Source organism: Salvelinus sp. IW2-2015, linkage group LG3 (assembly GCF_002910315.2).
Source record: "Salvelinus sp. IW2-2015 linkage group LG3, ASM291031v2, whole genome shotgun sequence".
In the NCBI taxonomy this organism is placed as follows: Eukaryota; Metazoa; Chordata; class Actinopteri; order Salmoniformes; family Salmonidae; genus Salvelinus; species Salvelinus sp. IW2-2015.
This window is the reverse complement of record NC_036840.1, coordinates 33854893-33871151: the sequence shown is the minus strand read 5'-3', so window position 1 is coordinate 33871151 and position 16259 is coordinate 33854893. Positions and strand designations below refer to the sequence as shown.

At 42.6% G+C, this 16259-nt stretch overlaps 1 protein-coding gene across 4 annotated transcripts in view; it reads right to left on the bottom strand.

Moving 5' to 3' along the window:
• Positions 1-3428: 3428 nt before the first annotated feature.
• The window catches only part of LOC111955234 (reticulon-3-B), a 32892-nt gene continuing 20061 nt past the window's right edge, over positions 3429-16259 (bottom strand). For all 4 annotated transcript variants that reach the window (XM_023975414.2, XM_023975406.2, XM_070436248.1 and 1 more), the window contains 6 exons: positions 14983-15190; positions 13980-14118; positions 12733-12802; positions 7203-7249; positions 4344-4402; positions 3429-4202 (listed from right to left, as the gene is read on the bottom strand). In XM_023975414.2, coding sequence (XP_023831182.1) covers positions 4154-4202; positions 4344-4402; positions 7203-7249; positions 12733-12802; positions 13980-14118; positions 14983-15190 — 572 coding nt within the window. In that variant the 3' untranslated portion in view covers positions 3429-4153. The remainder of the gene's footprint in view (positions 4203-4343; positions 4403-7202; positions 7250-12732; positions 12803-13979; positions 14119-14982; positions 15191-16259) is intronic.

Here is a 16259-nt window from a genome sequence, read left to right as displayed (position 1 = left end):
GCCACGTGAATGTCATTTTGCATGGGAATTCTGAAGTCATGCATGATTGTGGAGGGATTGCCTTCTACAGCTGAGGCACTTAGTTTATGAGAGRATTCTAGCTTTATTTATAGAAGATTTCACATGTACGGCTTCCATTTCAATAACTCACATATTACAAGGTTTATGCAACAATGAACAACAATTAACTACATTAAAAAAAAAATGACAACAGCATCAGGAAATAAATCACCAAATTAACCACCTCTGAAATGACCCCCTCACTCGCCCTTATTTCAGTGACCTCTGAAATATCACTCCACCAGGAAAAATAACAACTCAGGGATTGTCTGTTTTTCATCTGTGCTCGCTTGTTAGCTTGTCAAAATTAGCACATACATTGGTTGTCATTCATTTCAACTGTAGTTAAAATGGTCCTATCGGATTCCAACAACAGTGAAAGGAAAGTTGTCCAGTGCACAGCTGGAACAAACGACAGGCAACAAAAGAGAGTGAACGACAAACTACACTTACTATGACAACAGTTTACAACCCATGGACTTAACTGTCTCATTCAAAGAACCAAATGGCAGCATTTGTCCAGTTATGTGGAGAGGAAGGGACATCAGTGTTGAATATCACTTCCTCTAACCTAAGCTGCCTGTGTTGCTGACTTCGGTTGTGTGAAAACGTTACTAACTTTCAAATCTTTGCTTTCTCTGTCCTTGTTTCCTCAATTACTCTCAAAGTGCATTGCAGGTCCAAGGGGGGGGGGCCTTCGATCTTCTCTAATGCGCTTTGAGAGTTGAGGAAACAAGGACGGAGGAAGAAAGGATTTGACAGWTGTTTTCAGACACTGCCCTAGTTGACGCAGTGGTCATTTTTGCATGCAGGGGATGGGCAAGGAGAGGTGAAATAATTCCATCTGGGCTTGGAGCGGCCACAGAATCAGGTTGTAATAAGCTTTGTGACTCAGCACTTAAAAATGTTTTTTTTAAAAATAGGACTTAAATATGGCAAAGTGATTGAATAAGAATACACCTTGTCTATTGCAATGATTTACATGTATGTTTGTGTCAGTGTGTGTATAGGGGGCACATTAAAAATACCCTTTGGTGGTACTTTGTTAGCTTGGGTGAGGACACAAGCAAAACATTTTTTTTTACGGGACTGATTTCATGGTCTTCCCTCAATTATTTCAAGTACCCGCTCTGTATTCAACCTGTACTTGGCAAAAGGTTGATATGCATTCTGTCCTCAAATGAGCCTTGTAATAAAAAAAMGATGTGGATAATATTGTTTGACTGGTTATCTGGGAAATGTAGAAAACATTTTGGTAAAACTGACTACTTCAACGGTCATTTGTAGACACAGCTGGTGAGAACCTAAAGCAATACTGTGAATGAATGCATGAATACCTGATTGGGTTTACCATGGCTATTACAGTATACAGTATAATCCTCTGATCAAACCAGTCATATTACCTTCCATATGTGCAGACTGGACCCAATCTTCTCTTTCAAAATTATTTTTAATCTTGACTCCATTTAATCCCAACGGTTCAGACATGCTGAAATGTTTACTCTTCAAAACGTTTTAGAGCATACCACAGATGGACAAACAAATCACCCAAAATCTTGTCCTTGACATTTTTTATTTATTCCACTTTGACATCAGTACAGGGATCACAATTTTTTATAGCTCCAAAATGTGAACTAGTCAATGATAACTATCAGATCTGAGATGTTGGTTACCAATACAGTCAAAAGCAAAACAAAAGAATGCCAAAGAGAAGAAAAAAAAACTCCTTCCAAATCCCCCCCCCAAAAAAACTCCTGCCACACCCCTCCCACCACTGCAAGAAAAAAAAGACCCCAAAAATAAATAAAGGCAAATGTGTCATGGAAACTTTTTCAAATGTGCATGTAGATTTATTGTATTTTGCACTAAATAAATCAAGAGGTCTGCATTATAATCTATTGAAAACATTGGTAGCATTGCCTTCCTTCAATGAAAAAGCGCCCCATGAAAAGTCTAACTGTCTGGAACACCTATTCATCATGAGGTCCTCATCATGGCTACTGAAGGTTCCTTTAGTCCAGCGTCACAAGGACAGTGGTTTACAGACATTGGATACGTTCAACTGTGGGTGGGTGAACGTGTGTGTGTGAGAAAAAAKCCCATCTAGAACAAAAGTCCAATAGTGTGAGTTAATGAGTGGAGAGTAGAGTAAGACTTTAACTGTCACGGAGTTGGATACACACACATGCATGCACAAGGAGACCAAGAAACTTTMCTGCTCCAACTATGTGAGGCAGTGTGACCACTGACAACATTGGGGCCCAATATGAAACACTGGTTTGCATGCATGAAGAGAAATGTTCCATCAATGTTGCAGGGTAACGTTCAGCAGTTAACAGACATCTGAGTAGTGATGAGAGGCAATGTGAGAACGCTCATTGTAGAAGTTGTTACAACAGTAGTCGTTTAGCTTTAGTGCGAAATGTAGAGAGATTGCTCTGAAAATGACGTGCAAACTTAGTTTGGGCACAATGTCTGATTATTAACAATCACAGTAGGCGCTAGAACCGGCCATTATATTTTTCCATCTACAAATTGCTTTTAAAATCCCTTTCGAAGACACTTTGCCATCACAGAGACGTAACAGTAGCCTTAAAATAGTTGACCACGGTTTTTATTGAAATCCAAACTATTTTAACAATCACAAATAATTATCTGAACAAATAAAATTATATGATACAGCCTATATATAAAGTGTGAAAATGTGTTTCCAGCTTATGCAATGACATTCACTTCATGGCATTCAAATAAAAAAACAAATCCATTGCATTTGAGGCTGCTGAGGGGAAAATGGCACGGCACAAATGGAATGGCKTCAAACACCTGGAAACCATGTGTTTGATACCATTCCACTGATTCTGCTCCAGTCATTACTACAAGCCCGTTCTCCCCAATTAAGCTGTCACCAACCTCCTGTGACTACAACACCCACCAGACCTCTTCTTGAACCCATTGTTTCTTTGGGGTTATACTGCTAACTACCTTCCAAAAAGCAAACAGTCTTTGAACCCATATCCAACCGTTTTCCAAGAGGTCTCACTGGAGAAGTCGAGCAGTTATGAAGCGCAATGAAGATACTATGGAGCCTTTTACAGAGCTAAAAAGGGAGTCAACAGCAGCAATCCTATAAGTAATAATCATATCACTAACAATAATAATAAACAGGTGAACGTGAGACTGACATTGATGACTTGAACAGTTGCTTTAAAAAACGAGTTATGACTGCTGTAAGAGAGAGTTCCCCCTTTCTAAAAAGCAGCGCTAACTTGTTTCACACAGCAGAGAAAGACAGAGCCTGTTGGATGCACTTGGTAAAATGTGACTACAAATCAAAACGGCGTGTGCTACACCAAAAGTGTCACAGCTGGTTCAGTGTTCCAATCCTTTTATTTCAACCTGCTCATGGGATTTGAAAAGAAAGTTCAGTGCATTGCAGAAACGTTATACATACGAGCCTTTAAGGGGAAGAAAACAACTCCATAACAGGCCAATCAGTAACAGTGAAATCCCAGTACCAGGTTCAAAACAACTATTTTCTTTTGTTTATCCKTACAACTGCTACACAGAGAAAGAAGGAAAAAGACTAGCCACAAATTACACCCAAAAGGTTATTTATCAGTTAGCTCTTTTTTTCACTTATTTTTTTACTTATGTTCAGTGAAAGGCATAGTTAAAAAGTACAGACATCTGCTTTTTTGCGAAACAAACACTGGTCCTAACTCGTCAATGATACTCCCTACACCTTCCCAACTTTACACTACAATACCAGGTCATTGATTCAGTCTAGTTCACTTGACCCCTGCATCAAAGACATGTGTTATGCTGAAGCGTTACATCACTTCCTCCCGTTAGAGACGCGTTTCCTGCTGGCGCAATAGGCACCATTCTTTTCCTAAATTCTTGTAGTTAAGCTGAGCGGTTTACATTGAATATTGAGTAGCATTTGAGATTTTTTTTTCTACCTAGCTGGTTCAGTGCAGATGGTAGGCGGGAGGGAGACAGTAGGGAAAGAGAAGGGAGAGGGGGAGGGCAGGGGGTTTAAGATGGGATAAATGTGATGAGGAGGATGGTGATTAAGATGTATGAGGGTCAATCATTCAGCTTTCGTACGCTTGATGGCTCCAGGGAGTTTCTCTTGCAGCCTGGAGGAGAAAAGATAGACAAATGAAAACCATCAGAARATACCAATGATCATGACAACACTGACACTGTAGTCAATTGAACTCCGACATCCTGTTGACAGAGAAGAGGACATTGAAACAGTCTTGGTTGGGACCGCTTACTTGGCCATTGTCGTGTTGACTTGAGTACGGGCGATTTCCATGTAGTGATCAATCTGAGTCTGGGGAAGAACGAGAGGAAGGCAACTGAGTTTTATAGTCATTTACAGTCAAACTCAAAACAGACCTGATCTATAAAACAATGTCTCGTTGTGCAAACAAAATTATAAACTGGTTCGAGCCCAAAATGCTAATTTTCTGACAGCCGTGTTATTTCAGACAGTATACCACAGGTATGACAAAACATGTATTTTTACTGCTCTAATTACATTGGTAACCAGTTTATAATAGCAATAAGGCCCCTCMGAGGTTTGTGGTATATAACCAATATACCACGGATCAGGGCTGTAAGCAGACACTAAGACGCCCTTAGCCGTGGTATATTGTCAATATACCACACCTCCTTGTGCCTTATTGCGTAATTAGAAGTCAAGAGCTAAAAAACACGTAGTCAGATACCATGACATACGGTATTACGGTTGTTATGGTTACTTTGCACACTGTGTTTGTTTAGAAGAATAAAATGCTGTCCTTAAATGTTATTTGTCACATACACCGAATACAACCTTAGTGAAATGCTTACTTAKAAGCCCTTAACCAACAATGCAGTTAAGAAAATCCCCCCCATGCTTGGACCGTGTTTGTTTATTGCTGATGTGGGCTTCAAGGAACTTGAAGCACTCAACCAGCTCCACTACAGCCCCGTCGGTGAAAATGGGGGCATGCTCGATCCTCCTTTCCCTGTAGTCCACAATCATCTCATTTGTCTTGATCACATTGAGTGAGAAGTTGTTGTCCTGGCACCACACTGCCAAGTCTCTGACTACCTCCCAATAGGCTGTCCGGCAGTGTCGGTGATCAGGCCTACCCCTGTTGTGTCGTCAGCAAACTTCATGACTGTGTTGGATCGTGCAGTCATGAGTAAGAAGAGAGTACAGGAGGGGACTGATCACACACCCCTGAGGGGCCCCCGTGTTGAGGATCAGCATGGCAGATGTGTTGTTACCGACCCTTACCACCTGGGGGCGGCTCGTCAGGAAGTCCAGGATCCAGTTGCAGAGGGAGGTGTTTAGTCCCAGGGTCCTTAGCTTAGTGATGAGCTTTGAGGGCACTATGGTGCTGAACGCTGAGCTGTAGTCAATGAAAAGCATTCTCACATAGGTGTTCCCTTTGTCCAGGTGGGAAAGGGCAGTGTGGAGTGCAATAGAGATTGCATCATTTTAGGATCTGTTGGGGTGGTTTGCAAATTGGAGTGGGTCTAGGGTTTCTGGGATAATGGTGMGGATGTGAGCCATGACCAGCCTTTCAAAGCATTTTATGGATACAGATATGAGTGCTACGGGTCYGTAGTCATTTAGGCAGGTTACCTTTGTGTTCTTGGGCACAGGGACTATGGTGGTCTACTTAAAATATGTAGGCATTACAGATTCGGACAGGGAGAGTTTGAAAATGTCAGTGAAGACACTTGCCAGTTGGTCAGCGCATYCTCGGAGTACAAGTCCTGGTAATCCGTCTAGCCCAGTGGCCTTGTGAATGTTGCCCTGTTTGAAGGTCTTACTCACGTCGGATGCGGAGAGCGTGATCAGTCGTCCGGAACAGCTGATGCCCTCATGCATGTTTCAGTGTTATTTGCCTCGAAGCGAGCGTAGAAGTGATTTAGCTCGTGTCACTGGGCAGCTCTCGCCTGTGCGTCTCTTTGTAGTCTGTAATAGTTTGCAATCCCTGCCACATCCGACAAGCGTCGGAGCCGGTGTAGTACGATTCGATCTTAGTCTTGTATTGATGCTTTGCCTGTTTGATGGTTTGTCAGAGGGCATAGTGGGATTTCTTATAAGCTTGCGGGTTAGAGTCCCACTCCTTGAAAGCGGCAGCTCTACCCTTTAGCTCAGTGTGAATGTTGCCTGTAATCCATGGCTTCTGGTTGGGGTATGTACATACAGTCACTGTGGGGACGACGTCCTCGATGCACTTATTGATAAAGCCAGTGACTGATGTGGTYTACTCCTCAATGCCATCGGAAGAATCCAGGAACATATTCCAGTCTGTGCTAGCAAAACAGTCCTGWAGTTTAGCATCTGCTWCATCTGACCACTTTTAAAAAATATATGTATATAGACCAAGTCACCGGTGCTTCCTGATTTAATTTTTGKTTGTAAGCAGCTATCAGGAGGATAGAGTTATGGTCAGATTTGCCAAATGGAGGGTGAGGGAGAGCTTTGTACGCATCTCTGTGTGGAGTAAAGGGGGTCTAGAATTTTTTTCCCTCTGGTTGCACATTTAAGCTGATAGAAATGAGGTAAAACTGATTTAAGTTTCCCTGCATTTATGTCCCCGTGCACTAGAAGTGCAGTCTCTGGATGAGCGTTTTCCTGTTTGTTTATGGCGGAATACAACTCATTGAGTATCGGTTTTAGTGCCCGCCTCGGTCTATGGTGGTATGTAGACAACTACGAAAAATCTAAGCCTCACTTATGTAAATACAGGTTCATTCTGTAAAGGGAATAACTTTATTTAACCGGACACTGAAAGCCACCTTGTCACTGACAGTAAACTGACTTTGAATGTCGAATCAGCCTTGTGCTATAACGCTGATAAGGACACAAATAGCCCCCAACAACTCGTAAAGAGCCTGGTCATCCGGTGAGGCCACACCGGTGGATCTAGTTGGTGCCAGCCAAAGGATGACGCCGTCATAATTGTCAATGCTCATGGGACAATCCAGAACCATATATAGGTCAAGCTCAAGGTACATTGATTCACCAGCATGACTCCAGTCTACATAGCTCTAAGGAATGGAATAATTTTTAAAAAAGTTATATTTCTATGATGTCACAAGACAAAAAGGTCAAGGGTCAGACTCACCTTGTTCTTCTCATAGAAGGGGGGTACGGCAAAGAGGAGGATGTCAGCTGGAGGAGAGCAAAAATATTATATTGAAATGACAGTGAAATAACACAGGAAACCAGCAGCTGACCTCAAGGCACACAGGCCTATATAAAAAAAAAAAATTACTGTCTATCACAATAATAATAATAATAATGTTGCTTTCAGGGATGTAGACAGTGTAAACCATTTTACTAGTAAGACATCCCCTGACAAAAACAACCAATTAGGCTTTACCACCCAGTAAACTGGGATGGTGTCAGATGCCATTAACCGAGTTTAGAGCAATATTCCTGACATTTGGTGTTGTTTGAAAAAGCAGCAGGCCATTTGGGTAGTGCTGATCTAATGAGCCAAATCGTATGAAGCCACAGTCTGTGCCGCCAGTGACCTCAGACCGTATCATCCATTTTGTCAATCTAGGAAAAGGTCACGGTGTCGCTGGACTTAAGGAGCGTGACATGCTCACAACACTCCAGCAAGACCCACAGGGAGTTCTAAAACGCTATGCATTTTAGTGACAGAATTGCACAGTAAAAAAAGTGTGTGGACTTGGTCTTAAATGGGTCCAGTGAGACTGAACTAACCTTTTAAAAAACAAAACGTTTRTTTATATATGTTTATATTTTGTTAAATGGAAAATGTTTGATACATTTTCTAGCACATTCTATGACATTTGACCCCATTTACAGTGTGTCCAGTTGGTTTAAACATAGGATACTAAACAACCTTAGTACTACACCTAGCGACCTCACCAAGAGCTTTTGGCTACAATACCAAAAGGCTAACGGCGGAGGCAGGGAATAGAGCCCGGGGTCGCTGGCGTGAAAAGAAAACACCGTACACGTCGCACCAGTAGGGTTAAACCACTTGGTGGGAAATGTAACGTGGCTCATAGCGAGGATGGCTACACRGTCCCCTCCGAATGGAAAGTTCCCTAATACTTTGTCTTTCACGCCAGGGAGCTGAGTAGCCTAACACCCTATGCACCGTGCCACTTGCTGGGAATTCTAACGTGGCCCCTATTTTTATTTATTAGGATCCCCATTAGCCGACACCAACGGCGACAGCTAGTCATACTGGGGTCTGACAACGGGGGGAAAAAACACAGAAAAGACTTTTACAAGTTACATACATTAACATGCAGTGTTTGTGCATTTAGCAGTTACACAGTGCATGTGGAAAGTATTCAMACCCCTCAACTTTCTCCACTTTGTTACGTTAGCCTTATTCTAAAATGGATTAAATATCACACTTACAGTTGAAGTRGGAAGTTTTCATACACCTTAGCCAAATACATTAAAACTCAGTTTCACAATTCCTGACATTTAATCCTAGTAAAGATTCCCTGTCTCAGGTCAGTTAGAATCACCACTTTATTTTAAGAATGTGAAATGTCAGAATAATAGTAGAGAGAATGATTTATTTCAGCTTTTATTTCGTTCATCACATTCCCAGTGGGTCAGAAGATTACATKCACTCAATTAGTATTTGGTAGCATTGCCTTTAAATTGTTTAACTTGACCTACTTTTTGGGTAGCCTTCCACAAGTTGGGTGAATTTTGGCCCATTCCTCCTGACAGAGCTTGTGTAACTGAGTCAGGTTTGTAGGCCTCCTTGCTTGCACACGCTTTTTCAGTTCTACCCACACATTTCCTATAGGATTGAGGTCAGGGTTTGTGATGGCCACTCCAATACCTTGGCTTTGTTGTCCTTAAGCCATTTTGCCACAACTTTGGAAGTATGCTTGGGGTCATTGTCCATTTTGAAGACCCATTTCGACCAAGCTTTAACTTCCGGACTGACTTGGAAATGTGCTTTATTTATATATATCCATATAATTTTCCTGCCTCATGAGGCCATCTATTTTGTGAAGTGCACCAGTCCCTCCTGCAGCAAAGCACCCCACAACATGATGCTGCTCGTTGGCTTGCAAGCCTCCCCATTTTTCCTCCAAACATAACAATGGTCATTATGGCCAAACAATTCTATTTTTGTTTCATCAGACCAGAGGACATTTCTCCAAAAAGTACGATCTTTGTCCCACGTGCAGTTGCAAACCATAGTCTGGCTTTTCTATGGCGGTTTTGGAGCAGTGGCTTCTTCCTTGCCGAGCGGCCTTTCAGGGTATGTTGATATAGGACTCGTTTACTGTGGCTATAGATAGATACTTTTGTACCGGTTTCCTCCAGCATCTTCACAAGGTCCTTTGCTGTTGTTCTGGTATTTATTTGCACTTTGCGCACAAAAGTACGTTCATCCTCTGTAGGCAGACAGAACGCGTCTCCTTCCTGAGCGGTATGACGGCTGCGTGGTCCCATGGTGTTTATACTTGCGTACTATTGTTCTTACAGATGAACGTGGTACCTTCAGGCTTTTGGAAATTGCTCCCAAGGATGAAAGATTTGTGGAGGAGGTCTACAATTTTTTTTCTGAGGTCATGGCTGATTTCTTTTGATTTTCCTATGATATCAAGCAAAGAGGCACCGAGTTTGAAGGTAGGCCTTGAAGCCATGACATCATTTTCTGGAATTTTCCAAGCTGTTTAAAGGCACAGTCAACTTAGTGTATGTGAACTTCTGATACAGTGAATTATAAAGTGAAATAATCTGTCTGTAAACAATTGTTGGAAAAATTCCTTGTGTCATGSASYAAGTAGATGTSCTAACCGACTTGCCAAAACTATAGTTGGTTAACAAGAAATTTGTGGAGTGGTTGAAAAACGAGTTTTATTGACTCCAACATAAGTGTATGTAAACTTCCGACTTCAACTGTACATGAGTATTTCAGGCCKTTTACTCTGTAGTTGGTTGAAGCATATTTGGTAGCAATTACAACACTGCGTCTTCTTGGGTATGACCCTACAAGCTTGGCACARCTGTATTTGGAGAGTTTCTCCCATTCTTCTCTGCAGATCCTCTCAAGCTCTGTCAGGTTGTATGGGGAGCATCGCAGCACAGCTATTTTCAGGTCTCTCCTGAAATGTTCAAGCGGGTTCAAGTCCGGGCTCTGGCTGGGCCACTCAAATGACATTCATAGACTTGTCCCGATGCGCCTCCTGCATTGTCTTGGCTGTGTGTTAAAGGCCGTTGCCTGTTGGAAGGTGAACCGTCACACCTGTCTGAGGTCCCGAGTGCTCRGGAGCAGGTTTTCATCAAGGAACTCTGTACTTTGCCTCGATCTTGACTAGTCTCCCAGTCCCTGCCGCTGAAAAACATCCCCACAACATGATGCTGCCACCACCATGCTTCACTGTAGGGATGGTGCTAGGTTTCCTCCAGACGTGACGCTTGACATTCAGGCCAATGAGTTCAATCTTGGTTTCATCAGACCAGAGAATCTTGTTTCATGGTTTGAGAGTCCTTTAGGCAAACTCCAAGCGGGCTGTCATGTGCCTTTTACTGAGGAGTGGCTTTRGTCTGGCCACTCTACCATAAAGGCCAGGRTGGTGGAGTGCTGCAGAGATGGTTGTCCTTCTGGAAGMTTCTCCCATCTCCACAAGGGAAGTCTGTCAGAGTGACCATTATATAAATGTCCAACAATTTTGAAAAACCTGTTTTCACTTTGTCATTATGGGTTATTGTGTGTAGATTGWTMWSSWKAWCAATGTAATCCATTTTAGAATAGGCTGTAACGTAACAAAATGTGGAAAAAACTTAAGTGGTCTGAATACACTGTACAGGTCATTACATACACACAAGAAGTAGCTCAGGATAGCAACAGTATAATAGTTTGTGTCAGGGTACGGCTAAATCCAATACATTGGAGTTAAGCATTTTTCAGGAGGCATAGAGCTACCCTTTTTCATAACTGAAATAAAATATATWGCAGTCTACTAAAGTATATCAGACCTACATTAACTTAAAGTCTACATCTCCCACACACATATTTTTAGACAGCTGAAGTAGAAACATTTTCTTCATAAAAATGCACCCATTCTATTTTAGCCGTATTTATTYGGGCCCAAATTCTGTTCCGTTTRATTTTTCAAGGTTTTGGATTTTTTCACTGAAATTCACACTATTTTTTTAATCACACAATATATTTAAATCAATATTAAAACGCAATATGAAATAAAACACAGAWATTTTCCATACGCACAAAAAGGTTGTTTCTCGCAAATTTACATCCYTTAGTGCTCATTTCTCCTCTGCCATGATAATCCATCCACCTGACAGGTGGGGCATATCAAGAAGACAATTAAACAGCATGATCATTACACAGGTGCACCTTGTGCTGGGGACAATAAAAGGCCACTAAAACGTGCAGTTTTGTCACAACACAATGCCGCAGAGTTTTGAGCGAGCGTGCAATTGGCATGCTGACTGCAGAAATATTCACCAGCGCCGTTACCAGACATTAGAATGTTAATTTCTCTACCATAAGCCGGCTCCAACGCCATTTTAGAGAATTTGGCAGTACATCCAACCAGCCTCACAACCGCGGACCACGTGTATGGCGTTGTGTGGGAGAGCGGTTTGCTGATGTCAACGTTGTGAACAGAGTGCCCCATGGTGGGGTTATGGTATTGACAGGCACAAGCTACAGACAAACACAATTGCATTTTATTGCTGGCAATTTGAATGCACAGAGATCCTGGAGGTCCATTGTTGTGCCATTCATCCGCCGCCATCACCTCATGTTTCAGCAAGATAATGCACACTCGGACATGTCAACCATTGAGCATGTTAGGGATGCTCTTGATCGACAGAGTGTTCCAGTTCCCGCCAATATCCAACAACTTCGAACAGTCATTGAAGAGGAGCGGGACAACATTCCACAATCAACAGCCTGATCAGCTCTAAGCGAAAGTCATGTGTCGCACTGCAGGAGGCAAATGGTGGTCACACCAGATACTGGTTTCCTGATCCACGCGCTAAAACTATTTTTGTTAAGGTATCCATAGATTAGGGCTGAGTGAGTTTATTTCAATTGACTGATTTCCTTATATGAACTGTAACTCAGTAAAATCGTAGAAATTGTTGCGTTTATATTTCTGTTCAGTATAGAACAAAAATTGGATGTTCTAAGTCCACAACAATCCTTTAACCACATCAGAAGACAATTATTATTTTTTTATGTWAAAAAAAAGTATAATTTGAGTGTGTAGTCAATTTGCCTTACATGTCTTTCACAGGTTGGCAAKGCCCCGAACAGCTGTGACATTTGCAAACTGTCGATTCTACAAAACATCAAAGGAATGTATGAACTCCCGCTATGCATTTCTCCGGCATCAGCGAGAACAATCTGTGTGCCCCACATCCATATAAACATAAATCCATCAAGATTATTCAATACGTGTGTTGGCCGTAGACCAGGTCAGATGGAAATATAGGTCACTAAGTAAAATAGACAGCCCCCTTTCAGTCTCATAGGTTTCATGCATGTTCAAACCAGCCGACATGAAAAAGTTCTCAAACGCCATAGATATCTATTARATTTCAAAGTGTTTAACGCTGCACACCACACATACACATGACCTCCGTGCAGTGCTGCAATAGCCTCTTACCCAGGATGAGGATGGTGATGCCGTTGAAGACGGCTCCCACGTAGGTCAGCAGCCACATCACAACAGCCAGCTGGGAGGAAAACAAGCCGGGTTACAGCKAATGATGTCATTAAATCATTGGTTAGAACACTGGTTGCCTGGGGCCTGTTCAAGAGAGGTTAAGTAGTTCAATCCTTGCAGACAGAAATGTAGAACAGGCATAGTTCTGTCATGTAGAATAGCATTACATTTCTGTGAACGTTCTCTAAAAGTCCCACCCCCTACGGAATACATCCACGGTTCATCACCATGACATGCAATATGTATGAATGACTAGGGAGAATTTGCCCCTAACAACTGTTGTTGGGTCAAATATCTTTCTAATCGCCATGTTGGCTAAAGTTAGGTTATGGAGATATGGTAATCTGATCCTATATCTAAGGTTAGGTTATGGAGATATGGTAATCTGATCCTATATCTAAGGTTAAGGACAGCTTCTACCTCCAGCTAGGGAGAGGGTTTGAAGGTTGATTTAATAAGCTGGAAGTGAAGTTAGGAGCATCATCTCTGCCATGGCGGCGGTGGAATGGACCAGCGACGGTCGTCTTGGTCTGATAGGTTGGTATGTCGGGTCTCTAATGAGCTGGCACACTGGAAGTAGCCCCGCCCCATCCATCCATCTCCGCAGCATAGCTAACCATGAGCTGAGTTCTAGGTCCACTAGCTTGCTGCCATCTGATGGCTGCGGTACTAACCCAGGGCTTATTTAGCACCTACCCTGTGTGATTGATGCACACAGCCATAACATGGAGCTCTCCCTCCCTCTCCCATAGGTCACATGAACAACTCGACTATAGATCCCTGTCACACTAACACTGCAGGATACAATAGGGTTGAGTTGCTAGAGAGGTTTATTAAAAGACACATACAGCAGGAAGTGTTCAGAGTGTGTGCGAGTTATAAAAAGATTGTGCGCCAGGAGAAGAGAGTTAAAGGGGGAAGAGACCTAGGAATATGAGAAGTCGTCAGTCAGTTTAGGACTGTCAAGCACGATACCTTGTTTAGGGTCCCGTACATATTTACACACAAGGGTGTGTAAGCACAAGACGCTAAACGAGGTAAGATGCAAGACGATGCKCACAAACACGCAAGGGCTACTATGGAAGGAGTCACTGGTCTAACACTATCAATCATGAACCGAGGGTCAGATACCCGAAGGGGGGGATGACAACTGACTGACAGGCAGAAGGACAGACCCCTAAACTCACCTTCAGGGAGTCGATGAGGTCCTCAACTAGGAAGAGTTTGCGCAGCTGTTTTAGGAGTCGGTTGATGTGGGTCAGACTGGAGTCCACGTGCTTGCGGAAGGTCTCAGGGGGAACGCTGACATCCTTCTCCATCAGAGCTCTGAGGAGAACCAACCACAGCATGGTAGATGAAGCTGTGAACTCAGACTAAGCTGCTAAATGCTAATCTAAAATTGCTTTCATTGGACCATTTCAGTCTAACATGCTATGAGCTAATTACTAAAATAACACATTTCATGGTTTAATTTGCTAATTTCAGGCTAACGTGCTAAGCGCTAATTAGATCATCGTTAAACCAACCAAGCCGCTTTAAATTTCACGCGATTGCTAGTTACTCTTTTTTTCTATTACAACAATTGTTTTCAGGCACAATAAAGAGTATTATGCCCCGTTTGCGTTATCAGAACTCAGGAAGAGGTAGTGTTCAACATTGAAGGAACCCCATTCAAATGACTTCATCTGATACGAGTGCTATGTAGGCAGCCTGGAACGCAGCCATTGTATTAGTCATCAGTCTGTACGGCTGGGTTGTGATGCTCAACTGAAATAAGCCCTCTCCAGTATAAAATAATTAACTCAGGAAAAGGTTATGACAACAAGCACAAATATGCTGCTAGAGCTTTGCATTTWWTTWWTTTTTATTCCCCATTTGGAGAGTTTTCAGCAGATAGTATTTTTGGTCGCCAATGGGAAATTACTACGATGAAGATGTATATTCATCYTACTAAAAACGGCAATAACTTATTAAAATGGGGCATAGCATTTCTCCTGGTCATGTGGTGAATTCAATTCCTGGCCCTTCTTAGGCTAGTCTGGTAGACATTTTGCCAACCACAGCCGTGTGTGTCCTATCAAGCAACCTCTACTACCACCACCACTGTCTTTTTCATGTTCTAACAACCAAACCAATACAAGAGTTGGTAGTTAAGCATCACAAGGTTCCCTATGAAGTATGCTGCTTTACTTGAAGGGGTGTCCGTCGTCGGACTTCTGCACGGCCTGGACGACAGCCTTGTAGATGCGGAAGGAGATGGTGACACAGAGCAGGGCAAGGAGCAGGTAGGAGACAACGCTGATGACGCTGAACGCCGCCAGGGACAAGAGTGTCAGCAGGGACAGGCCGAATACCACGCCAGACTTCTTGGGGTCTCGCCAGTGCACCAAGTCCTTGACTAGAGTGGGTGAGAGATAGGGGTGTGTAGGGGGAAAAGGGGTGTGTGTGTGTGTGTGTATTTATTGTTTATGAGCATATGTGGAGGAGAGAGATTAGGAGGGAGAAGAGGAAATAATTAAGGTTACTCATTGCACAGCACATACTGACCACACAACTAACAAATTGTGATCTCCAACCTCAGACCTATATATAAAAAAAAAGTGTGTGTGTGTGTGTGTGTATGTGTGGACAGAGTCATGCATGCAGAATTTAATCTCTATACAGAGCTGTTATGCACCCTGTTATGGCCTCCCTTCATCTGCATGAAAAGGAGGCATTTAAAGAAACCTTGGGTAAATTGCTGACTCCCACGTGCCTCTGGGGGCTCCAGGCTTGGGCTGCTGTGTGTTTCAGCTGATTAAGGGGGAGAGCAGAGTAGCGCAGACACACACAACCCCTCCCACTCCCCTCGAGAGGATCCATAATGCAACCACAGAGGAAATTCTGTTGGCGTTTTGGTTTCACTCATTCACTACACCCCCCCCTGGCCCTACATACCGACACTCAGATCTAGCATGTCACGTCTACAGGCCTACCGTGGGAAATGCATGTCAAAATAGGGCAGCTAAGATTAATATCGTCATATGTTATCAGCTTGTAAGCAGCTGCGTCGTGGGGCAGTGTTACAGATGGGTAATAGGAATMTATCCAGGGCTGCACATAGTAAAGGCACAAATTTACGCAAGATTGAGTGGAGGAGAAAAACAATCACTTATATATCCTGTTACTGAAACAGGATATAGATGTGTTGTGAAATTAGGCTACACTGCAGATATTTTATTAATGTAAAAATACCCACTCATATTGGATGCAGTGTGTCAATGTTAACTGGCAATTCTAGACAACTGTGTGGGMGTTTATTGAACGAGGGAGGATTAAGATACTTGGTTCTCATAGTGCTCTTTTACCCTTCCTCTAATTTAGTATTGTTTTCTCACAACTAATGTAATAAAACACTGCTCCTCTGCAGGCCTATTTATCAAAAATCGAAATCTCCATTATTAAATAACATTGTTCCAAATATACTA